This window comes from Ursus maritimus, unplaced genomic scaffold, assembly GCF_017311325.1.
Source record: "Ursus maritimus isolate PB19 unplaced genomic scaffold, ASM1731132v1 scaffold_1, whole genome shotgun sequence".
In the NCBI taxonomy this organism is placed as follows: domain Eukaryota; kingdom Metazoa; phylum Chordata; class Mammalia; order Carnivora; family Ursidae; genus Ursus; species Ursus maritimus.
The window spans coordinates 63,457,452-63,483,672 of NW_024423343.1; the positions used below are offsets into that span (position 1 = coordinate 63,457,452).

At 35.0% G+C, this 26,221-nt stretch overlaps 1 protein-coding gene across 1 annotated transcript in view; it reads left to right on the plus strand.

Annotated features, from left to right (window-relative positions):
* SCN7A (sodium voltage-gated channel alpha subunit 7) overlaps positions 1 to 17,543 on the plus strand; it is a 60,414-nt gene extending 42,871 nt beyond the window's left edge. Inside the window, exons 16-24 of the mRNA XM_008687059.2 lie at positions 49 to 203; positions 2,635 to 2,808; positions 4,985 to 5,092; positions 7,511 to 7,789; positions 8,552 to 8,605; positions 9,386 to 9,523; positions 11,057 to 11,161; positions 11,491 to 11,761; positions 14,481 to 17,543. Coding sequence (XP_008685281.2) covers positions 49 to 203; positions 2,635 to 2,808; positions 4,985 to 5,092; positions 7,511 to 7,789; positions 8,552 to 8,605; positions 9,386 to 9,523; positions 11,057 to 11,161; positions 11,491 to 11,761; positions 14,481 to 15,547 — 2,351 coding nt within the window. The 3' untranslated portion in view covers positions 15,548 to 17,543. The remainder of the gene's footprint in view (positions 1 to 48; positions 204 to 2,634; positions 2,809 to 4,984; positions 5,093 to 7,510; positions 7,790 to 8,551; positions 8,606 to 9,385; positions 9,524 to 11,056; positions 11,162 to 11,490; positions 11,762 to 14,480) is intronic.
* Positions 17,544 to 26,221: the final 8,678 nt, after the last annotated feature.

The following is a 26,221-nucleotide window of genomic DNA, read 5'->3' on the forward strand; positions in this document are numbered from 1 at the left end:
TTCATGACTTATTAAGATTTTTCTTCTTAGCAGTTTCATTCTTGACAGGTTATAGACAAAGATCTTCACTTGGCCAACTTAGTAGAGAATCCAAGAAAGGAAAAATTTGGCAGAACATAAGGAAAACCTGCTGCAAGATAGTGGAAAACAGTTGTTTTAAGTGTTTCATTGGCCTTGTCACTCTGCTCAGCACAGGTGCTCTGGTAAGTAAGTATGTGAATCTTTTATGGGAAAAAAAGTATCTGAAGTCTGTTACTTGAAGTCATCATGCCAAATTAGTTTTTCCCCAGAAAACTTATTATAGCAGCAAAGTTCATTTTCTGTGATTTTACTTTTGGAAAACATGGTTACAGTTTCTTAAAACCTGTATATACCTCTTTCAATAGTAAATAAATAAAACGATTTTGAAATATATGAATGACAGTGGGGAAAATGAATGTTTAGATACCTAATTCTTATTTTAACGAAGTTTTATGTATATGCACACACATACTGTTGTACTGTGCTCGTATTTTGGAGCCAATTCAATCAGGAAAGAGAAGTGCTGTATATACTTTTAACAACCTTTGAACCAAAAATATATTTACTCATTGACCCAACAACCCTAATTCTGGGAAATTATCCTACAAATATCTGAGCATGTATTAAAGGCATTTATAAGGCTACTCACTGAAGAATTCTTTGTAATAGAAAAAGATTGAAAAGCAAAAAAAAAAGTCCATAATAAGTGACTGTTTAAATACACTATGGTACAATCACCCAATGGGATACTGTGCAGCTATTTTAAAAATATAAAAGCTGAGGTGCCTGGGTGGCTCAGTCAGTTAAACCGCCAACTCAGTTTTGGCTCAGGTCCTGGGATCCAACCCCAGGTCAGGCTCCATGCCCAGCAGGGAGCCTGCTTCAGGATTCTTTCCCTCTGCCCCTCCGCTGGCTCTCTCACTCTCTCTAAAATAAAGAAATGGATCTTTAAAAAAATACAAAAGCGTGCGGATATTGCAAGATATAGTAATAAGTGAAAAAAGGAAGATCTAGAATAAAGTGTATCTATTAGATATCTATTAACATTCATATTTCCGGCTGTCATTCATGTATTCTTAAATTGTTTTATTTATTTAATATTGAATGAGGTATGCTACATTTTACATAGGAAATAAAGAAAAATAGAATGTATATTATTTTCTTGTATTTGATTGAAGAGGATTAGAGAAGGATACACAAGAAATAGTTAATTGTGAAATGCACAGAGCAGAGAAAATGGAGTCACAACTGGGAACCAGACTTTGTATTGCATACTTGGTTTTTTTTTAAGATTTTATTTACTTCAGATAGAGTGAGAGAGCACAAGTGGGAAGAGGGTCAGAGGAAGAAGGAGAAGCAGACTCCCCAATGAGCAGGGAGCCTGACGTGGAGTTCCATCCAAGGACTCTGGGATCATGACCTGAGCCACAGGCAGACGCTTACCTGACTGAGCCACTCAGGCGTTCCTGTACTGCATACATTTTTTAAATAAACTTTATATTGATATTTAGCACACATACTGAAAACCATGGCAATTCTAAGGGTATAGGCTAAAGAATGTTCACCAAGTGAATGCACCTGTGTAACTGTCACTTAGCTTGAGGAATAGAACATTACTAGGACTCCAGAACCGCATACCCTGACCCCTAACAATTACGTCCACACTCCACGTGGGTAGCTGGTATGTGGACTTCAACTGCCCTAGATTAGTTTTGCCCATTTTTTATGTTTTTCTTTAATTGAAGACTTTTGATATCTTTTTATACTGTTTTGCAAAATATACTATTTAATAAATAAATACATGCAATAAAGCCCTTTATAATCATTTTAGATATTTATGATTTGCTTATATAGACACTTTTACTCCATATTTGGTTCAATTGAAAGTCAGTAACTCTGCTGTCATGTTATATTTACTTTTATTTAACATTAGACTTATAAGAATCGCACCATTATTTGCATATGATTGTTTTAATCCTTATTTAATTTTTGACCTTGGATGCACTTTGATATAAGTCTGCCTGATGTTATTGGTACTTTATTGCCTTTTTTCAGTGTTAAAATAAAAACACAAAGTTGCATTAAATGACATTGTCAGACTTTGCATCCTCCACAGTAAAATTAAGGTTGACCTATTAAATCTGAGACGCTTCGGATAAATAATTACAGTTTTATTTCATATTCATGTGTTTCCACTGGTTTACCTGATTATTTCTGCAGCAGAACAAGCTTTGTGACTTTTCTTGTAACAGCAGTGTGGATATCTGAAAACATATTCTTTAAAAATCTCTACTTCTCTATTAGCAACTAGCATATATCTGCGAGTTGGCAACATGGAATTAGAGATAAGAACCAGTCAGATATGAGTAAAGGTTCCACCTCTTATATTAAGTGTGATTAACTGATTTGAGAGAAGTTTTTTGGATCACTGCGGTGCCAAGTTCAGTCTGTATAATAAGTTCTGGGACCAATTAATGATGTCTGCTATGGGCATGGGATCAGAAAATGACTTTGCTCACCATCTGATTGCTAGAGAGGACATTTCATTCCTCTTTATGCCGAAGATTTTTTAGAAATTACATGTACACTAATCCTTAAATTTTTTACCCACAGGCTTTTGAGGATATATATATTGATCAGAGAAAGACTATTAAAATCTTATTAGAATATGCTGACATGATCTTCACTTACATCTTCATTCTGGAAATGCTTCTGAAGTGGATGGCATATGGTTTTAGAGCCTATTTCACTAATGGCTGGTACAAGCTAGACTTCATGGTTGTTATTGTACGTATTTTAAAGAAAAATTTAGAAGCTTATTGTTTGATTTTCTTCTTTACTCTGATTCTCACTTAACTCTTGCATTTACTTATACCTTCTTTTTTTTCCGTCTCTGTACATTTGCAGTTACAAAATCCCCTATATCTTCATTTGTAATGCTTAACATTTGTCCTTTTCTTCAAGTCCTAATATTTTAGAAGTTCGACATTTCTTTCCCGGATTATTCTAACAATCACCTATGAACCCACTACTAACAGAATAGGCTTATTGCACATCGTGTCCTAAAATATTTAAATTCTGTTGGCTCAATTTTTAAATCATATATTCAAAATTAGACTACTTACCATAGCTTTCACCATCACCATTCTGATTCAAGCTACCAAAAATTCTCATTTGGATCACTGCAACAGATTTCAGCCTGAGACCCAGGCTTCCACCACTGCACACCTTCATTCTGCTTTTCACATAGCAACCATATGCATTTTACTGTTGTAAAATAGAAGCCAGCTCAAGTAGCTTTTCTTCTTGAAACTCTCCAGTAAACACCTCATTTCACTCAGAGTAAAAAGCTACATTCTCTGCAATCAAAGCCTACAAGTCTCCACATGATCCAGTCTTACCTCTACAACTCTCCATTTCCCCCATCCCAGTCAACGGACTGCTCCACCAACACTGTCTTTCCTGAAGTTCTTCAGCTATGCCCAGATGACTTCCATCTTAGTGCCTTTGCACCTATTTTTCCTTCCACCTGGGACTTTGGCTGGCTCACCTCACTTAGTTCATCTTTCTGAACTACTGTATTGAAAACTGCATCTACTACAGGGCTCCCTTTTCCTTTCTCTGTTTTCTTCATCTCCATAGCACCTATTAATATTACATATTAATTAGTATGCATTGTTTATTCATTGTGATTGTTTGTCTTCCTCCACTGAAAGGTTAGCTCGTTTAGGGAAGAATTGTTTTCCCAATATGGTTCTCTTCTTATCCTCAATGCCTAGAACAATTCATATATCATAATAGGTACTCAGTAATTTTTGTTACATGAACAAACGGCTCCTATTCTATAAGCAATGATTGAAGCTTCTCGCTGTATAAAGAAGATGACTTACAATATCTGACCTCTGTCTTCTAAATAAATTATTGCAAATTAACCTTCTATTCCAACAAAAATCACACTGTACCTTCAACCCACCTTCCTCTTTCCTAGTCATTGTTCTTATGTCTCCACATCCCTCCACACTTACATAAATCATATGCTTACTTCAAAGCTCACTTTAAGACCATCTCTTGCTATAGTATAAAAAGAACAAATTTTTCATTTATGCTGCCTTGAAAATATAGAAAATATGAAGATACTATAAAAGTTAATCGTAATTCTACCATCTTGCTTGATCTCCATTAACATTTATTAATCCTGATCGATTTTTAAAGATTTATTTATTTATTTATTTTTGAGAGAGAGAGAGAGCGGGGGAGGGGCAGAGGGAGAGGAAAAGAGAGAATTCCAAGCAGACTCCTCACTGAGCCTGGAGCCTGACATGGGGCTCAACCTCATGACCCCAAGATAATGAACTGAGCTGAAACCAAGAGTCAAATGTTTACTCACTGAGCCACTCAGGTGCCCCAACCCTGAATGATTTTTATGCATACGCTTACTTTAAAAGATCACCTTAGTATCTTTGTATACGTTTTGTAATTTGTACTTGGACTTGAAAATATTCATACCCTCCTCGATGTCTCTTCTCTGAAATCCTATTCTATTTATCATATTTATGTATGAATTCATATGTTAATATATTCCAAATTTTGCTTTTATGAATACATAGTGCATTATTACTAGATTGTAAATGTTCATGAAACTGATTTTTAATTTCAAACTAAAAATTGATACAAATATTAACCCTTGATCATAAAGTATGTCAAATATACAATTTTTGTTTATTTCAATAATATATATTCCTAACCTTTTTAAAAGTAATTTTAATACAAAGTTATTTTCTTATACATTTCTATAAGTCATCATTAAGATATATGGAAATATACATTAAATCTTTTGCATATTTCTTGGTAAGGTTTGACTGTTTATCTTTTTTATAATAAATGCAAAGTTTATTTTGCAGATTGTTTTGATTAAAGTTAAAATTAAACCCTATTAACTCTTTTTTTCCTTAAATATATTTAGGTGTTTTGTCTTAGCTTAATAGGCAAATCTCGGGAGGAATTAAAACCACTTATTTCCATTAAATTCCTTCGGGCACTCAGAGTTCTATCTCAATTTGAAAGAATGAAGGTAAGAAAAATATTTCTAAGCTAATGTGTATATTTTTATTTAAGATTACTAAACTTCTACAAATTAAATCTTCATAGTCTTCTCATTTGCATTCTTAAGAATATTAATGCAAAAACCTTATATTCTATTATTTTAGTGTATAGAAGAAAGGTATATTAGTTATGCTTATTAATATTTCAGGTCTTTAGTGCACATAAGATATGAAAAATCATAAAAATAAGAAGAAAACCCCTAGTAGTTGGGAAAGAATATAAAGTTTCAAAAAGCAATACCATTCTAGCCTACGTGGATGTCTATAAGTATTAATAAAATTATCTCAATGTTAAAAATATAACTGGCAGAAGATGAAACTTTGATCACCTAGCTGTTTAAAATTATAGGAATATTGTACATACTAAGTAATTATATGGAATAAAAGTTTGATTTTTAAAATAAATTAGTTTTTTTTAAGTCACACATCACAAATTATGAATTCTTGTCCTCTCTTCCTCACCAACATGTTAAAACCTCTTCTGAACAATGTGAGAAAAACTAATAGGTTGAGCCACATAAAACAACTAATGTTCAATCTTTTGGGCCTACAATGGAAACCCACCCCTTATGGCTTGACCTAATGAAGAAAACAAACTTTATGACCAGCACACATAGTATAATTATGTAATATACAGTGATCAGCTATATGCAGAAATGGCAGAAAAAAATCTAATTTTACCTTTCATTTCATAATCACACATCAATGTTTTCTTGCATTTTTTGTTTACAGAGATGATTTATCATTATCCTGCCTATTTGATTAATATTACAGAATATCACATAGTCAATATAGATAGGATCTAATAAGGAAATTACCTATGTTTAATGGTATAAGAAAGGGTCCAGTTTCATTCTTCAGCATGTGGCTGCTCATTTTTCCCAGCACCATTATTGAAGAGACTATCTTTTCACATTGTATATTCTTGCCTCCTTTGTCATAGATTAATTGACCATATAAGCGTGGGTTTATTTCTGGGCTCTCTGTTCTGTTTTATTACAGATTCAGATCTTAAGCTTCATCTCAACCTCTGGAAATTCTGTAGATGAATGATTTCTGAAAATATATCATTGAATATATAAAGAGTCACATGATTACAAAATTAATGCTTTACATATTTAATAAGCTCAGTCTTGGGTGCTCTGATTACTGAAATATTTGTGTCAACTGTATCTATTGCTTTTATTCTTACATAAGTATATTTTCTAATAAGCATAGCATTTTTTTCCTTAGAAGCATCAGTGGACCTCTCAAAATATTAATGTGCCAACAAAAGATCTGGGGTTTAGTTTTAGAAATAAAATGAAGTGTTACTGAAAGCACAATTGAGAGTGAAAATATTTATTCAAAGCCAGAAAACTAAGAAATAGCAGCAAGAAAATACAGCAAAAAGGGTATGTATCCAGTAATGGCTGAGGGAAGGAAGGATAGAATGGTGGCAAAGAGAATCAACGGTGCCTCACAAAAAAAAAAAAAAAAAAAGAGAGAGAGAAAGAAAGAAAGAAAGAAAGAAAGAAAGAAAGAAATGAGGTTGGGGGAAAGGAGTCAAAAGTGTAAATGCTAAGGGAAAGACAATGAAATAGCAAAGAGTGAGAATTTCTGTTGGCTATAGGAACAGGCTTACATTTGCCATAACAGCTATCACGGAGTGGTAAGAATAAAGTTCTGACTATAAAATTCAAGAGAGAAGGAATTTGAAGAAATGGTGACAGTGGTTCTAGACTCTTCCTGTTACTCAAGTTGAGGTGGTGGATTTATGTCCCACACTTCCCACTCTGGAGTGGCTCACCAGTGATTCTCACCAGTGACGTCGAGTGGCGCAGTGAGGAGGTTTGTGGTTTTGCAGGCTACAGCTGCCCATTCAGTGTCTCTTGACATAGCCTCTTGCCTTGAGTTCATTGATTATGATCTCTTGGTCTTCCTCTTACTTCCCCTGCCACTTCAGTGTCTGCTTTGCAGGCTAATCCTCCCAAAAGTTAGAATTATCAAGACTTAGATGTAGTCCTGTTTCTTTCTCATTTTACATACTTTTTGGTTAATACGTACACATATATTCACACAGGTTCAGTTGTCTTGCCCATTTCTGGCACAATACAGGAAGTTGATAAGCATGTTAAATCAGTGAAATAATTATTGTGTTAATCGATTCTGTTGCCTTTTAGTGATTATTTTAGTACAAAAATTTTGAGAATATCTGAAATTTTAATGTATATTTTTTAATTAAAATTTATTATTTAGGTTATTTAAATACTGGCATGTGGCCTATTAAATCTTTAGTGATGGCCCTTTTTTTTCATTATTTCTATATGACATTACATTTAGTATTTCCAATTAAAGTGAATTCACATTTCTTACCTAAAGTTTACCTGTTTGTTTTTATATGCCAGGTGGTTGTGAGAGCTTTGATAAAAACAACTTTACCTGCTTTGAATGTGTTTCTGGTCTGCTTTACGATCTGGCTGGCTTTTAGCATCATGGGAGTACACTTATTTGCTGGCAAGTTCTATGAATGCATTGACCCAACAAGTGGAGAAAGGTTTCCTATATTTGAAGTCATGAATAAGAGTCAGTGTGAAAGCCTTCTATTTAATGAATCCATGCCATGGGAGAATGCAAAACTGAACTTTGATAATGTTGGAAATGGCTTCCTTTCACTGCTTCAAGTGGTAAGTTCACTTCTGATTTTTTTAATCAATGTTTTTATATGTTCATTCATATTAGAGGTGGACATAAAGGACAAAATGTGGATGATTCCTAGAGTTGGTTATAACAAATTTTAGCAATTATTAGTAGATACATGTTATGGAACATGCTACACTAGGCTTCTTTGGAAAGACAGAAGTGAAACACAGACCCCACTCTGCTTGGAGAAGGAAGTACATATGAAGGTAGGATTGACAGGGGAGATGGCAGGTACTGGGAACCTATTTCTACCATCGTTGATAAGGTAATAGGGTCACAATTTTTGGTCTAGCTACTACTGTTTTGTTTCTACTTAAAGCTATAGCTCCTCAGTCCCCCAACATCTAACAGAAATGAGGAGGTCAATCATTTATTCTTGTCTTACCTCCCCCCATAGAAAAGCACATATACAGCAGTTACAAGTAACAGTGACACTTGGACAGCATGTATTTATTTACCATTTATCTATCTATCTCTATCTCTCTATTTATACTATCTTATAATATTTTGTTATCAACTATAATTAAGCTACACAATGAAGCTAACTGGTTTTAAATACTTGTTAATAGACAATATAAATGTGGTAATGAAAGTGATAAAGGCCCCAATTACATGGTTTTTTGAAATGTGGTCAGCCTTACTAATCATGTTTTACTGTATTAATAACATAATAAATTGAGTTTTACATTTTATTTTCCATGAAGCTTAAGATTTCCATAAGAATTAAATACATGCCATTTTTACAGGCAACATTTAATGGATGGATCACTATTATGAATTCAGCAGTTGATTCTATTGGTGTAAGTACAATATCATCTTAGAGCCATTGTTAAGGTTCAAGAAAAATTATTTTTGCAATTCAAGAACAGGGTACCTACAATAACAGAATAAATAACATGATAAAAGTAAATGCTTATGCTAGACAGATATTAAATACATTTCAGATTATTTCACTGAAAATGAAATCCTTCCAGGATTATGTACAGAGGATGAAGTCAGTAGGCCCCATTTGAAGGACTATCAGACTTCATTACAATGATTAAACCAATGCAGTGAACTTTAAAATCCAAATAAACAAAGCAATGCTATCACTTCATCAAAGAACAAAGAAGAAATATTACCTCATGTAGAATTGTTGGTTTTTCCCGTTATAAACTGTTTCATAAATCTTATGTTTTAGAAAGTTGGTATATCAATATTTTGCTTAATTTTTTTTACTTTTTAATTTATTTTTATTTTCTAAGATTTTGCTTTTTAGAGCAGTTTTAGGTTTACGACAAAATTGGGAAGGTGGTATAGAGATTTCCCATATAACCACTGTCCCCACACATGCATAGACTATTATCAACACCACTCACAGAATGGGCACATTTTTACCAAGGATGAACCTACATTGACATGTCATAATCACCTAAAATCAATAGTTTACCTTAGGGTTCGCTTGGTGTTGTACATTATATGATTTTGGACAAATGTGTAACGACATAACTATCATTACAGTATCATACAGAATATTTTCACTGCCCTAAAAATCTGCTATGCCCTACCTTATTTTGTTTATTTTTTAACTTAACTTTTAGGTAAATAGGCAACCTAATTTTGAAGACAACATCTACATGTATTGTTACTTTATCAGCTTTATTATTATTGGATTGTTTCTTCCTTTGAGTATGCTGATCGGTGTTATTATTGCTAATTTCAACAAGCATAAAATAAAGATAAGTACAAATATTCTTTGTTCACTAATGCCTGAGAAAATCAAACACATGTATAAAAATGTCCTGCTTCAAGTAATTGGTTTGGGATTCAGCTTAATGTCTTTTTTATTTTGTACTTAGCTAAAAAAACCAGATTGATATTCCTGGATATTGAGAAATATTGATAAAATGTTCATCTTTACACTGTTTTCTATATTCAAATGTAAATGGGCAAGTTTAAAAGTTACAAGTGTTTTTATATATGTGTTTGTAAAAATGACATGTTGACAAGTAATGTGGTGGTGTGTCTGCACAAATGTGTGAAGAAGTTCAAGAAAAATAAGCTACACTTTTTTACTCTCTGATACGTTCAAAGCTTCAGAGTCATAACCAACATAGACATCTTTGTCAGCACAGTAGCTTTTCCAGCTGGAAGCAGAGAGAATCCTAAATCCTAAATACATGACCTAAATAGGAGTGTTTGAACTGATGAAGAGACAATTCAGAGAAGGAACCGAACAACCCGTTTGGTGCTGTCTCCGCACAAAGATTTCCTTCAGGGCTGCTACAAATGCAAAGGCCTCAAAAGTCCTTGAAGTCTGCTTATTTTAACCACAGAGACCTACTCTCTAGAGGTGTAGGAAAGCCTAAAAAATCAAAGAAAAAAATAGTCTGTCTTGAAATTCTATCTTCAATCATGTCATCAACATTCAGCCATGTACAGAATTTGGTAAACGGACTGCTCTCATCTCTGCTAAACAACTGGGACTAGAACAGTGTGCAAATATGCATTCGGTTGGATGCTTCACCTTCCTCGGATTTCAGCCCATTGTAACAACATCCCAGGATCTGCTTCTGGACTTCAAATTGGTGACTTTTGTCAAATTTAAGTGACTAAGTCCTGACTTGGGGCAGTAATATTCCTAATTTCTAGATTAACACAACATTCACTGTTTACCTCTTAATCCCTTTATATATTTTGTATAAGATACTGAAATTAGCACTAGAAACACAAAGATAAATAAGCTCTAGAAGGTGCAATGAAGATGTAAGCACAAGGTGCTGTTGGCATAATAGTATAAAAATATATTCTGATAAGTATTATTTGGAAAATTAAGTAATATATGAACTTATAAAAACTCATAAATGACCAACTCTATTTTTTCCTGCTTATTAGAAGGTACAAACCAATTTTATCTTTAGCTTTTGAATTCAATTTTTCTTAGGAAACCTTTCCATTTACCCCCACTGTTTCTCCTTTGTGTCTGTTTAACATGAGGTAGGCCTCAGGAGACCGAAAAGTTAAAGAGTTGACTGCCCACAAGAAAGTGCGCCAAAAGACAATTGATTTCAGTCATTACCATATATTCTACATGTTTAGTGTGGATTTGTAGGCAGCAAGTCAGACGTGGTTAAAGGTGGCTTAGATCATGGCCTTTATGCCCTTTGTAAAAGATAAATCAGTGATTACCAAGCTTTCCAAGATGTCTATTAATGATAAGGTAAAATGTAGATTCAATGTGATTTTAATATCTTTTTCTTTCATTTCTTTACCAGGGAGGCTCAAATATCTTTATAACCGTCAAACAGAAGAAGCAACCCCGTGCACTGAGGAGGCTGCTGTGTGAGGACTCTCAAAAAAGAATACGTCGCCCAGGAGTAAGGAAACGTCTAGATTTGTTTTTCAAGCTTCAGGAAAAGTTTCTTTTGTATATTCCCTTTTAAAAATGAAAATGTGTTTTTGAAATTCTTCACAAATGCTTTTGACAAAATTTAAAAATATGTTCCTTAACAAAGTTTGGATGATCTGTTATTTCTTTGTTTTGACTATATTCACTATAGTTATATAGTTATATAGTTATAGCTCAGTAAAAACTTAGGCCCTCACTTATTTTCCTGTTTATGCTAGGAGGGAAATTATAAATATACAGACAATATGTGTGTGTATAACCTATTGATAAGGCTCTTTTTCTTTTCTTCATCCACAGAATAAATTCCAAGGATTAATCTTTGACTTGGTAACAAGTGAAGTTTTTAATGCCATCATTATGGCTCTTATCTGTTTTCAAGCAATAACCATTATGATACAAAGTGATGAACAGAGTCAAAATATGGACATTGCTCTCTGCTGGATTAACTTAGTTCTTATTATACTATATACTGGAGAATGTATACTGAAGCTCATTGCTTTCCATTGCAACTATTTCACCATCGGATGGAACATTTTTGATTTTATGGTGGTCATTTTCTCTGTTACAGGTAAGATTTTTAGTCAGATTTTCTTCTATAGTAATACTAATTCAGGCAAGTTCTTATACTGAATGTGCCTGAAATATAGTCTCTTAATAGGCAAAACAGAGAAGAGATTCTTCTTATTCCAATAGGAATGGCTTATATTTTTGCATTCATACATGTACACATACCTGACAGCTATAAGGTATTCAAAATACTGTTGAATTAATACATACACTTTACTTCGGAAGTCACCCCTTCAGTATATCACATACAGTATTTTCTAGGATGGCTCTAGAAAGAGCTTTATGTCTTAGCATGATATAACCTTTCATGGTCCCTATTCTTTTTTCTCTAATCTCTAAAACTGTTTACAACTTTCACAACACTAGAGTGTTAGGCTTTAATGAATTTGTCACCAGTTTTCTCTTATCCTGGGGATTTCAGTCTTTTATTTAACAAATATAATTGATTATCCCCTTTGTGAATAGATATTATACTAGATGCAAAGAATCCAATAGTAAACAAGGTAGACATAATGCCTGTATGCACATAGTTTACAATCTAGTAAGGGATACAGATGATTAAGTAGTACATATTTAATGTTGTGTTATTAAAGTTGTGATAAGGGAAGAAGCAGAGGGTGTTACAGTGGCACAAAAGAGTGAAAGGAACCTAACGGTAAATAGAGGTCAGAGGAAACTGCATGGATGAAGCAAAATCTAAATAAAGACATATTGGATAAGGGGGTAGCCAAGGAAAGAATCTAGGATAAAAATGTCTCAGGCAGGGAAAAGTTTTTTTATTGTCTGCCTCCCCATAAGACACATACTAGAGTATAAGCTCCATAAGAGACAGTATTTAAATGTTTGTGTCAAACACTATTCTATATAGTCATAGTGAAAATGTGGACAAACTATCTGCCCACTTTTGCTTCCAGAAAATTCAACTGGTTCATTTGGTAGTAGAAGCAGTCCAACTTGTCCTAAAGCACAAGAAGCTTGAAAGAAAAGTACATAAAGGCAAGAAGGGGCTGAAAGGAAGAAAATAGAGGAATATGGAATTAAAAAGCCCTTTGGGATTAAAGTGAGAGTTACTGAATCAGAGATCTCGAAGGAGAGCAAATCACAGTCAGAGAGAAAGCTGTTTGATTTTGAAATCTCAGAAGGTGGAGAATCCTGGGTCCAGAATATGGCCATAACTGCATATGACTAAAGTAAAATGGTGGAGATTATTACAGTTAAGAAAGTCAAAGAACAAGAGACTGGCCCTTCAATGAGCTGTTGGTGGTAGGTGCTGGGGTGGAAAGGGCAACACAGAACCAAGTACTAAGTCTCCAATCAGTGTAAGTGAGGAGGAATAAATAGATCACAGAGCCAAGAAATGGTAGGCAATAGTATATAGTTCAATCACATGATTCACAATGTGTCAGACAGAAAATTCTTTTTTTCTTTATAAAATTGACTTAAAGTGTCTGGAAATCATATCGGAAAGAATGAAAGATGCTTGATCATTCCATTTTTCTACCCCAAGAAATATGGAGTGGGAAGAAAGAGCCGTCTGCACTTGACAATATTCCAAGGGAAACAGTGTCCTCAAAATAAAGTCAGATTTTAGATAAGAAAGGAGGTGAAGAAAATGTAGCGATGAGGATGTAGAAAAAATTGTCTGCAATTATATGGGGATATGTCTGGCATAATGGAAGAATTTAGAAGATTGTGAGGAGAAATGAAAATTTGAGTCAGAGCAGAAGATTCACTAAAACAAGGTGGAGATGAAGATATAGGTAAGATAGAATGTCAGAGAGAATGTCATCATCGACAATGATCAAATTGAATGGAAATATGAGAATTGATCCTTCCAGATTCAGCAAACCTCCCATCTTAGTTAGAAGCTTCATGGGATTCTCTCCTTCCCACCTTCTCAATTCAATATGAACCTCACTCTCTCCAGTACTTCCAGAGAACATCCCCTATACTCTTAGGGTAATTGTAATTTTACTTTGTTTTATAGTTATAGCTCTCACTCCCATAGTTCCCTCATCTACCAACAACTGCTACAGAAATAGTTCTAGGCCAAGATTCATTTACTTAATTCCATTTAAAGCTGCTAAGGGCCCAAATACTACTTAAGAAATAAATTAATTAAATTATAATCTGTGAATCACTGAATGCCAGACAGTTTTGTAACTATATTTATCAACTAGGTCTTTCTACCTTGCATTAGAATTACTTTAAATATCTTCCTCTACTCTCTAGATTATAAGGTCTTTGAGGGAAAAAGTCAGGTCATTCATCTTTACATATTTGCATGACACCTTTATGAGATATCCAGTAAAGGCTAGGCTGGATTGAACTAAATTTCTTTATGCAACTACAATCAGAAAAAAATATGACTACTATTTTTTATTATGGAATCATGCCATCTGTGATTCCAAAAGTACTTGCCCTATAGTACTCTTAAGATGATGATACAAATAATTCTCTTCCAAATTTTGCTAGATACCCTGAAAATTGCCACAATTAGTATTTGGCCAAACACCACTTTCAATATGTTCTGTTATATGGGAAGGGCTAATAAAATGATCTTAATATATAGAAAAAGTGATATAATAATAATTGAAATAAGAAATAGTTGAAATAAATAAAAAATTGAAATAATAAATGAAATAAAATAATTTGTATTCCTCTAAACATGATCATATTTAAGTAATTTTATTGCCTGTCTTATCTTCTCCCACACCAAGAACTATTTCTGCCTATGATGGTAGGATACTACCTTGTGCCTCCTTCCATTATGGAACTGATAAGACTCTCACGTATCATCCACATCCTGCGTCCTGGGAAAGGACCAAAGCTATTCCGTGATCTGCTGCTCCCTTTGATATTGTCTCTCCCAGCATTGTTGAACATCAGCCTTCTCATCTTCCTGGTCATGTTCATCTACGCCATCTTTGGAATGTACAATTTTGCCTATGTTAAAAAGGAAGCTGGAATTAATGATGTGTCCAACTTTGAAACCTTTGGGAGCAGTATGCTCTGTCTTTTCCAGGTTACAATATTTGCTGGCTGGGATGGGATGCTCAATGCAATTTTCAACAGTCAATGGTCTGAGTGTGATCCTGATAAAATTAACCCTGGGACTCAGGTTAGAGGAGATTGTGGTAACCCCTTTGTTGGGATTATTTATTTTGTCAGTTACATCCTCATATCATGGCTGATCATAGTAAACATGTACATTGTTGTTGTCATGGAATTTTTAAATATTGCTTCTAAAAAAAAAGCCAAGACATTAAGTGAAGATGATTTTAGGAAATTCTTTCAGGTATGGAAGCGGTTTGATCCTGATAGGACCCAGTATATAGACTCTAGCCAGCTTTCAGATTTTGCAGCTGCTCTTGACCCTCCTCTTTTTATGGCAAAACCAAACAAGGGCCAGCTTGTTGCCATGGATCTTCCCATGGCCGCTGGGGACAGAATTCATTGCCTTGATATCTTACTTGCTTTAACAAAGCGAGTTATGGGTAAAGATGTGAGGATGGAGAAAATTATTTCAGAGATGGAATCAGGGTTTGTGTTAGCAAACCCTTTTAAGATTGCATATGAGCCAATTACAACTACACTGAAACGAAAACAAGAGGCAGTCTCAGCAACCATAATTCAACGTGCTTATAAAAGTTACCGCTTGAGGCAAAATGACAAAAATACATCAGATATTCGTATGATAGATGATGACAAAGAAGTTCAAGCTACCACAGAAACTGCCTATTTTGACAAAGCTGAGGAAAAGTCAACTATTCAAAGCCAAATCTAATCCCACTTACCACCTTTTCACCTTCTTCACCTTCTAAAAATGTTAGAAGTTTGAATCAGAAATAAAAACAAAGATCAGAGAAGTAAAGATTTTACTTACTCATCAATCATTTATAATCCATGGAAGTTTAAGCTTGTGTTCACAAGACTCCATGTCAAGTTTACTTTTTATCTTTGTATATTCAGTCTAACTAAGACAACCACTTAAAGTCACTTCAGTGAGTTAAAATGGCTTCAAATTGCCATTTGATAATCCAATGCTTGTTTTCTCTCTCTGGTTTTTATGGTGTGTGTTTCTTCTTGAGGATCAGGGAAGTGATGGTAGAGATTAGTAGCAAAAGGGGCTTCCTTGTATATTTTAAGTCTACTTCATGGGATTCAAGTCACCATTAATAGGACTTAGTTTCAAATAAGCAAGTACAATAAGTACTTTCTTAAGGTGGGATAGTGTTAAAAAATACAGTGCTACAAGCCATTAAATCATAAAGATGCCAACTGCGGGGAGAGAAAAGGGCAGTCCTTAGAAAGTTCCTTTGAGATCAACCGCAGATACTCTTGGGCTGATCCAAACCGTGTTTGGTTGACTGAAGCCTTGGTTTTGGTTTTTGTTTTCTTTTATTTTTGGTACTGGGAATTAGTATTGTTTGTTTTTGGAGTCCTGGTTTTTCATCTCTTTGGCTAGCTCTACCTAAGCTCTAGCTCTTCAACAGAATGAATTCAGAGAATAAGTAGCACAAAGGGAACTCTAGTTATGGCCTACATTTTCCTCATTTTTTTTTCTCATTTACACTTTTTTAAAGTATACATTTACTAAAATGATATAATACAGAAACTGTTAGTAGATTCATGTATTATCATAAGACTGATATATTTTTACCATTTATCCATAATGTAACACTGAGTAGCGAGATCTGACAAATGAAAGTCATGATATGAATTAGAAGAGTCAAGGGTTGTCATTATGTCTAGGGATTTTCACAGAGTCTTGATCCTTACTTGGGAAACTGTGTCCACTTAGAAATACTTTTCACTGTACTTTATGGTTCTCTATAACTTAGAGAAAGAAAATGACCACTGATACTGTGAAGAGTCTGATCAAAGTGTAAGTTTGTTGTTGGTGGTGTTATGTAATATTAGTGTATACAAATTAGTTTTCACTTTCTCAGTCATTTAAGTTTGTTTTTGCTGTTTTGAATCTCATAGCACACATTGTAAAATGTTTTGTGTTTGAAAAACTTGAAAATCCTAAATATTAATTCTTGCTATTGAAATTGTCTTTAAAAGATAGGCACAAATAGTTGGTTTTTGATATAATCATAAAAATGCAGCCACTTGCATCCATGTAGTACAAGATTTTGATATTTGTTCCCTTTGTATGAAGATTGATTTCAATGTGCCTACCAAATCCTAAAGGATTCAGAAAGAAAATATGCATACTGTTGATTTAAATGGCAGACTTTAAATATATTGTATGACATTCAATATCACTTTAATGTCAGTAATTGTATTTTGTTATGAATGCATGATCTTGAGCCTTAACTATTATAATCTATTTCTGCTCCTCAGAAATGTTTTAACTTGACCAAGATGCCTTTGGGGGAACCCTTAAGTAAATGTAATTTCAGGGTTCTGTTTCTTTCTATAAGTGTTCCTTCCCTTTCTCCTCCCATTCTTCATCATGTAATGGGGACTAGTGAGGAACTAATGTTAACTTGGTGACATGGTGACTGCTGGTGCTTTATCTAAATTTCTTAGTTTTCTCATTCTTGGAAATGCTTTAATGTAGAAACTGCTTCAGATATTTAAACTAAACCTTAACATGCTTCTGTAAATTCAAGACCATTAACTGATTTTAGTTTGAAAGTTATATCCCACGTAAACCATGTTTGCCATTAACCTTCCAAAAACTGTGTAAAGAATTATTTTTAACAAAGTCTTACAATATATTCTACTTTTTAGAAACTATAGAATATAATAAATACAACCTGTTAACTGCAGTAAGCTTTGGGTTTTTTTCTTTGATAAGTCAGGTCATCTACTTCGTATGATAAGAACTTTTCAAATGAGCCTAATTACACTAAAGCTTATTCATTCAGGCTCAAAATTCAAAACTGGCAAAACTGTGCTTCCTTTAGATTAAAAAAATTTTGTAAAATAAATGTTAGTAAGCTTAACAGAGACCCTTACACATTGACAAAACTTATAAAGTACTCCTCCTATCAAAGTCGTTAAGTTTATTAGATAAATCTCAGTATTAATTAGAATTTGCTTTATGGAGGATAATGCTGAAATTAAATTGATTGGTGTGCTATGATTTGTCAATCTGCTTCTTTAAAAATTTTTTCTGCTCCTTTAATAAATATAGTGAATATACTTTAAAATGGTTTTAAAGATATTGGAAATAGCTTCCATTTATTGAGCAGACTATTATGCCCAGCCTTGTGCTGTTTTTATCATGCATGAACCCAGCATATTCACAACAACTCATGAAGCAATGATAATTTTCATTTTATAGATGAGCAAAATAGAAGGGTTATAAGAGCCTCTATATGACACAGAACGCGTAAGCAATGAGGCCAGAACCCTAAACCAGGGAGAGTTTCAGAGCCTTAATATTTGACCACTATACACAATAACTGTCTCGTAATAAATGACCTAACTAGAGGCAGAAGAAGTTTAAGATGAATTAAGTTGTTCTCAATCTCTCCTTTGGTGGAGGGAATTTTAAAAGCAGAGACAACCCCTGGAAAAAGGAAAGACACAAGGAATAAAACTATAGACGTTTTTTCACTCAATATTTATTGCGTGCTAGATACTAGAGGTAAGCCCAGAACCTGTATAGATATACATACGTACATACATACATACAAAGATAAATCTGAGAATAGAGAACTTGCTGACTACTGAGGGAAAACAGCTATTTATAATATATGTTAATTTTTTTATCCCTTAAAAAGGGATTTCCAGAGAAACAAAACTAATAGAACACAGAGGTTTCCTCCACTATCCAAAAGTAGAGTGCTCCTATAAAATCTCATATGAGCTGAAATGATGTAAGGTGAAGTAGTTACCACTAATTGATATGAAAAAAAAATGTTATCATTCCCAAACCCAAAAAATAACCTCTTAGGCTTTTCTGTTACCTTAGGACAGAACTTGCTAATGGATACACAAAATATATCAAGACAAAGTACGGATGCTTACAAACACAGTTCAAAGTTGTGGCAGTTTGATGCTGAGATGCTGAGTGTATTTCCAGGGAAGGAGCTTGATGGGGCCGCTTTTGCTGCCTGGATAACAGCTTATGGCAAAAGAAATGCTATTTTCACTTTTCCTCTAATTTTTCTTTTCTTTTTTCTTTTTATAAAAGTGAAAATGCTCTTTGAATTTCTTTTGGTTGGCGAAAACGGGTACTACTGTAGGTCTTTTGTAAAAGCAAAGTGGTGCAACTCAAACTTTTGAAAAGAGGGGGATACCTGTATATAGATTTGTAAGAGGAAATTTATTATTAAGGGAAATGTTTTGCAGGATGAAAGAAGCTGAGATATGTGGCAATATACCATGTGCAAGCTGGAGAATCAGGAAAGTCAGTGGTATAATTCAGTCCAGACCTTAAGGCCTGAGAACAAGGAGAGCCATGGTATAGCTCTTAGTCCAAGGCTGAGGCCAAAGAATGTGGGGAGGGGCACTGGTGTAAGACCTGGAATTCATTTTAGACCCAAGAACCAGGAACTCCAACGTCCAAGGGCAGGAGAAGATGAATGTCCTAGCTCAAAGACAGAGAGAGAGAATTTATCCTTCCCTCCATCTTTTTGTGCCATTCAGGCCCCCAATGAATCGGATGATGTTTGCCCACATTGGTGAGGGCAGTCTTCTTTTTTTTCATCCGTTACTTTTAACAATAAGATGTCATTGGATTTGAAGTGAGTTTCTTGTAAGCAGTATATAGCTGGGTCACATTTTTTAATATTTTTTATTGACTTACTTAGACCATTTACATTCAAGGTGATTATTAATATGTTAGCACTTAAGGTTTCCATTTATTATTTGTTTTCTATTTATTTCTTTTGGTCTCATTTCTCTATTTCTGATTTCTCTGTTTCTGTTTTCTGGACTTCCTTCACAACACTTGAACATGTTTTAGGATTCCATCTTGATTTATGTACAGTGTTTTTGAATGTATCTCTTGTGTATCTTTGGTAGAGGTCATTCTGAGTATTACTAATCTGTCCCTTTCTCTATGTATGAATTACACCGTTCACTAGCATCAACATTTTACCACTTTGAGTGAAGTGTGGAAACCTCATTCTCATTTATATCCCTTTGTCTTCCTCCTTTTAAGGTCTCGGTGTCATGGGAATCAGATGATACTATAATTTTTTTTTAAGGTTTTATTTATTTAGAGAGAGAGAGAGACCATGCATGAGTCCAGGGAGAGGCAGAGGGAGAGAGAGAGAGAGAATCTCAAGCAGACTCCATGCTGAGCATGGAGCCTGTCACGGGCCTCAATCTCATGACCCTTAGATCACGATCTGAGCTGAAATCAAGAATTGGATGCTTAACTGACTAGTGACCTAGGCGTCCATGATGCTATAATTTTTGTTCCAATCATAAAATATAGTTTTAAAACTCATGAGGAAATGAATGGTTCTTTGAACGTACCCATATTATCTGCTCTTTGCCATTATTCCTTTTTCCTTCCTGATGCTCTAGTGTTCTTTCTTTTATCAATTCCTTTCTGTTTGAAGAATTTTGTTTAGCCAATCCTTAAGAATAAGATATTTTATTTCTCTTTAATATTTTTATACTTATATGTTGAAATGATACCATTTTTTTAAAGATTTTATTTATTCGACAGAGACAGCCAGCGAGAGAGGGAACACAAGCAGGGGGAGTGGGAGAGGAAGAAGCAGGCTCATAGCGGAAGAGCCTGATGTGGGACTCGATCCCGTAATGCCGGGATCACGCCCTGAGCTGAAGGCAGACGCTTAACCGCTGTGCCACCCAGGCGCCCCGAAATGATACCATTTTTGATATAGATTTTGGTATACATTTTTGGGCTAAACAAAATATATTACTAAATTTTAAAAGGGAATATGTCTGCTAGTAATAAATTCTTTTAGCTTTTCTTTTTCTGAACATATTTTTATATATTTCTCTTTCATTCCTCAAGTATGGATTCACAGAACATAGAATTTGTGGCTGACAGTTCTTTTATTTCAACACTTGAAACATATGGTACCACTTTCTTCTAGTTTCTATGACTTCAGATTTGAAATCCATTATTGTTTGAATTGGTATTGTCCTGCAGGTAATACTCATTTCCCTCTAGTTGCTTTCAAGAATTTTTCTTTGTGTTTATTTTTCTAAATTTTAACTGTGGTGTATCTTTGGCATGGATTTCTTTGTATTTATCCTACTTAGTGTTTACTCAGCTTCTTGGAATTATAGGCTTGTGTCTTTTACCAAATTTAGGACACTTTCAGCCAATACTTCAAACAACTTTTCAGCTCCCCTCTTTTCTGCTTTCCTTCTGGGATTGTGTTGACATGAATGATGGCTCTTTGTTATTGTCTCCTAGGTCCCTGAGGCTCTGTTCATTTTTTTTCTGGTCGATTTTTTCCCTCTCTGTTGTTCAGATTGAGTGAATTCTATTGTTCTGTACTCAAGTTCACTGATTTTCTCCTGTCATCTTCATTCTATTCTATTGAGCCATCTACTCAGTTTTTTATTTCTGTTATTGCATTTTCCAGTTCTGTAATACATTTTTTCCTTCTAAAATCGATTTCCTCAGAGATTTTCCATTTTTTAAATTTGTTTCAAGAAAATTTATAATTGACTGTTGAAGCATTGTTATAATGCATGCCTTAAAATTTTTTTCAGATAATTCTGATATTTGATTCATCTCAGTATTGCATCAGCTAATTGTATTTTCTCTTTCAAGATGTGATTTTTTTAGTTCTTAGTATGCTGAATAATTTTTTTTCCATCATACTCAGGGAATTTGTCTACTATGGTGGGAAATAGTGGATCCTATTTAAGTCTTTTATTTTAGCAGGTAGTCACATTATTTCAGTTTAGCACATAGGTCTTGATCTACTTTTGTGAGCTGTGGTTCGTTGGCAGGTTAATTTTTCAGAGGCTTTGTGGTGCTCTTTTGATCTTCTTGGCTTTTCTGGTGTTGCTTGGACTCCCGCTGGTTTCTGTTGGTGCTGCCTAAGGGACTGGAAGAAGTTTCTACAGGTCAGGCAACCTGGTTTTTCTCAGTGGTGGTTGGGGAAAAGAGGTGAATCCCTTTACTTATAGCTCATGAGAAAAAGAGGCTCTCTGAATTGGGTTACTTGTGGCTACATTCCCCTTGCTGGCTCTACCCACCCATTATAGTGTCTCTGGGCATGGAAGGAGAGTCTCGGGCAGGCCTCTGGATCAAAGAGAGACTTTCTGGATCAGGCCAACTGCTGCAGCTTGGTCTCTCTGGCCAGTTCCATCCATCTGCTTTGGCAGAAAAGGGTCATCTCTGGCCCATCAGAAAAGGAGAGTTCTTCCCCAGTTACCTTATTTTTGGGAGGGCCCTCAAGAAATTCTTGTCAGTGGTGCAGTCTTGTTTAATATTGCCAGAGGGACTCTCTTTAGATTCAGGAAGAATAAGCCTACCTGAACTACTTGCTGTTTTTAGATCAAGGGTGGGTGGACTTCTGCTGTCGGGTGTTAGGATGCAAGATGCCTTTCACTGCGCTGTGTCTCTAGTCATGGGTTCTCAAGCCAACTTGCTTTCTTTTTACCACCTTCAGGGTCCTTCTTTGGTTGTGTTTTGTGCCATTCCCAGTTGTATTTAGCTGAAAGGAGCAGAGAAAATATGGTCTACGACATTTTGTCTTAATCAAAAGTTTCAATATATTTTTTAAATGTCTGTTAAAACTGTTAAAGGAAAAGTTAGTTAATGTAGAATATTTCATTTTCCAATATCAATTAAAAGAGGCATCACTTTAATTGGACAACTAGGTAAATATAGTATTAATGTAAATACTAAAGAACACTAAAATACTATGAAATTAGTACTAAATGCTAAATATTAGAATTAGTGTAAAATTATATTTCCACTAATCAGGCTGCTTAGAATTATCATTATTAACAAGCATCACTATTTAACACAAAGAATTAAAGTAATCAAAAATTAATTAGGCCATCAAAAATTATGATCAATTTTTTGCATGGATAAATCCTAATCCAGAACAGTGGTTCTCAAAATGTGTTCCTCGGAGGTGGCTCAGTTGGTTAAGTGTCTGACTCTTGATTTCGGCTCAGGTAATGATCTCGGGTTCATGAGATGGAGCTTGCGTTAGGCATGGAGTCTGCTTAAGATTCTCTCTCTCCCTCTCCCCCTCCCCCCCAAATAAATAAATAAATCTTTTAAAAATTAATGTATTTGTAACCATGAACTGTCAACTGTCCTGGATATCTACTCTGTGTCTTCGCAAACCAATCTCCTTCCTTCTCCTTGCTCTGCTCTTAGAGGCTCACTCACAACAGCTCTTCAGTGGATTCTCTTGCCCTCTGGCTTCTGGTTGGATTTGCCCAACAAAAAGCACCAGAAAAAAGTGCTTTCTCCCTCCCAGATTACTAGGTTTAGTTTCCACTCTTTACCGATGACCACACCTTCTGGGAAGGACCCTTCCTTGCAGTTAATATCTAGTCTCTAGAGATTTCCAGTAACTATGCCGCCTGCACCACCCCCTCCAGGCCTAGAAGCAGAATTCCTTAATTTCTCCTTACACCTTGCCCACACCTTTTATAAGCCCATCTGCTAAACTCTCCACAAATGATTTCCTTGTACTATGACTTTTTTCTGTAATAAAAGCTTATCCCTGACCCATATACCAAATAAGCTTTTGGCCTTTTATAGTTTTTCAGACTGAAAGAACTCAAATCCTGTCTCCTATAATAATTTCCACCAGAGAAAGCTTACATCTCATTTCTCTTCATTAAGCCAAGAGAAAAAAAGAAAAGAGAAAGAAAGAAGGAAGGAAAGAAGGGAGGAAGGAAGGAAGGAAGGAAGGAAGGAAGAAGAAGAAGAAGAAGAAGAAGAAGAAGAAGAAGAAGAAGAAGAAGAAGAAGAAAGAAAGAAAAAAAGAAAGAAAGAAAGAAAAAGAAACTTTATTACATGTTATGATACTTGTGTTTTATTATTATTTATTTATTTATATTCAAGCATAATTAATGTAGTGTTTTATTAGTTTCAGGAAAATGGTACTATACAGGGTAAATAATCTAAATTAATATCATATATCTTAAAATATGCGAAATAGTCTCATTTTCTTTTTGTGTTAAAATTCTTATACTATAGCCTATCCTACATATGCCAAAAGCCAGGTTACCAGTTGTGTGCTTAGGTACACAAATCATATAAAATGCAGACTTTTTGGCCTCTAGAAATTATAATCTAGCTCAACAGACCATGAAAAAAGACATAAAATAATTAAAAGTAGTATATGCTGCAACTCAAATTATTAGTAGGTGAAAGTACCACAGGTACTAATGTGATACGATCATGGGACTTGGTCTGGCCTTTGACCACACACTGACAGTCTGCACGTGACTAGAACAAACAACACTTTTCACTAGTTCCTCCCAGTTCTTCCTCTCTTGCTTCAAGTCCCAATTGTTTGAGTCTCTTGCTCAGAAAATCAATTTTTTGCTGCCACAACCCAGCCTGAACACTTGGAAATCCATCACCAAGGATAATGAATCTTACTATTCTCAAAGCTTCCTTTCTATCCAGCAGAAACAGAGATAGTGACCTCCCCAAACTGGAGACAGCTCAAAGCATGGCAATGAAAACTGCTCAGTAAGTTACTTCTAAGTGTAAGCTTTAGATGAGATAAAGGTTTCTTTTCTCACTGTTAAGAGGACTCTAAGTATGTAAAAAATGACTGCTAGTCCCTCCAAATTTACTCTCCCCTTCTATGGTAGCAGCATTCTTAATTATTAGCTAAACACAGCCTTCTGGAATAAAGACATTTTACAACCTCTTTTTCTAGTGAAGGCTCACCATGAAACTAAATTCTATTCTTTCAAATTTCTTTCCACCGATTGGAATCTGGGTAAAGGGATGGGCCATCTGTAAGGAAACAAGTAAAGCCAATAATCAACGAATGATAAACAACAAGATAGAAGCACCTGGTTCAGGGGCGCCTGGGTGGCACAGCGGTTAAGCGTCTGCCTTCGGCTCAGGGCGTGATCCTGGCGTTACGGGATCAAGCCCCACATCAGGCTCCTCCGCTATGAGCCTGCTTCTTCCTCTCCCACTCCCCCTGCTTGTGTTCCCTCTCTCGCTGGCTGTCTCTATCCTGTCGAATAAATAAATAAAATCTTAAAAAAAAAAAAAGAAGCACCTGGTTCAGATAACCATAAAGTAGTAGAAATTAGTTCACATTTTGTCTCCTTTAACTAAGAAAAAAAAGAACCTGTGTGTCACACTGAAGTGATGTCCCAAACTTCTTTCTTACATTTTAGGCAAAGGTCCAAATCTTAAAAAAAAAAGAAGAAAAAGAAAAAACATCGACATCACTATAGCAAAATCACATTCTCCTGCATTTAGTCCTAGAAAAATTGTTAGACAGCAGTGCAGTCGAGCAAAGAGCAATCTAATATGATACCCCATTATAATTGACTCTCTGTTAGTCGTATGGGTATTATGGGCAGTCGTTTCCAAGTCTGCATTGACTTTCACTTTTGCTCAGTACAAATCTCTCCAAGATCTTAGACAACAACTGAATTGGAAGGAAACTATTATAAATTCATAAAGTAGTGGGAGGGAAGTGGGAGTGCCTTTTTGATCATTGGGTGTGTCATGCTGTTTGAGCTTGTGAAAGAGCTATCTTTGTTTGCTAAATGCGTATACCTGTTTAATTGCTCCATCAATCATGCTTAATAGTTTCTGGTGAAGACAAGCATCCTCTCTCAATGAAGTGAACCTTCTTTAGGTCCAGGTGAAGCACGGACACATCTAGGTCAAGTACAGCTCAGCAATAGTGTCATCAGCTTGATTAAAGGAAACGTGTTGATTTATTTTCTTTCCTATTACACAAAGTTCCTCGGAATTATCTCTAAATCTATCTCTGCTCTTCTCCTGGACCTTAAATCATTAAATATATTGCTATGTCCTCACATTGCTTTTTGCAGAAGACACTCCATTCTTCCGTTGGACACAAAGATTCTCTACTGCAGTGTAACCCGAGCCGAACCAGTCACGGTTTGCTGGGCATCTCTGCTGCTATAGCATTTGAGGCACACAGGAAAGGTCTCATGAATAATGCATAGTTATAAACAGGTGACCGTATCAAGATCTCTTCACTTAATGCTCTTCCCAAACACACTCTACTAATTGGATACCTTCATTAGCAATTGATCTGTACAGGAAGAAAGTGTGATTGAAAGCTTTGCAAGGTATCGATTGCATGTGCATTAGCTTGCATTGACTTGCATTTATTTTCTACTGAAAACCCACGTAAATTGTAGCAATAACCAGAATTGTAATGCTAAAGAGAAATATAAAATATTTTAAAGCCGCAAGTATGAAAATCCAGAGCCATTTTTCCACTGCAGAGTAGGTAAGAGGCAGAAGCAGCTTATCATGAGGCCACCTTATAATTAGGCTAAGTGCTTGTGAGGCAGT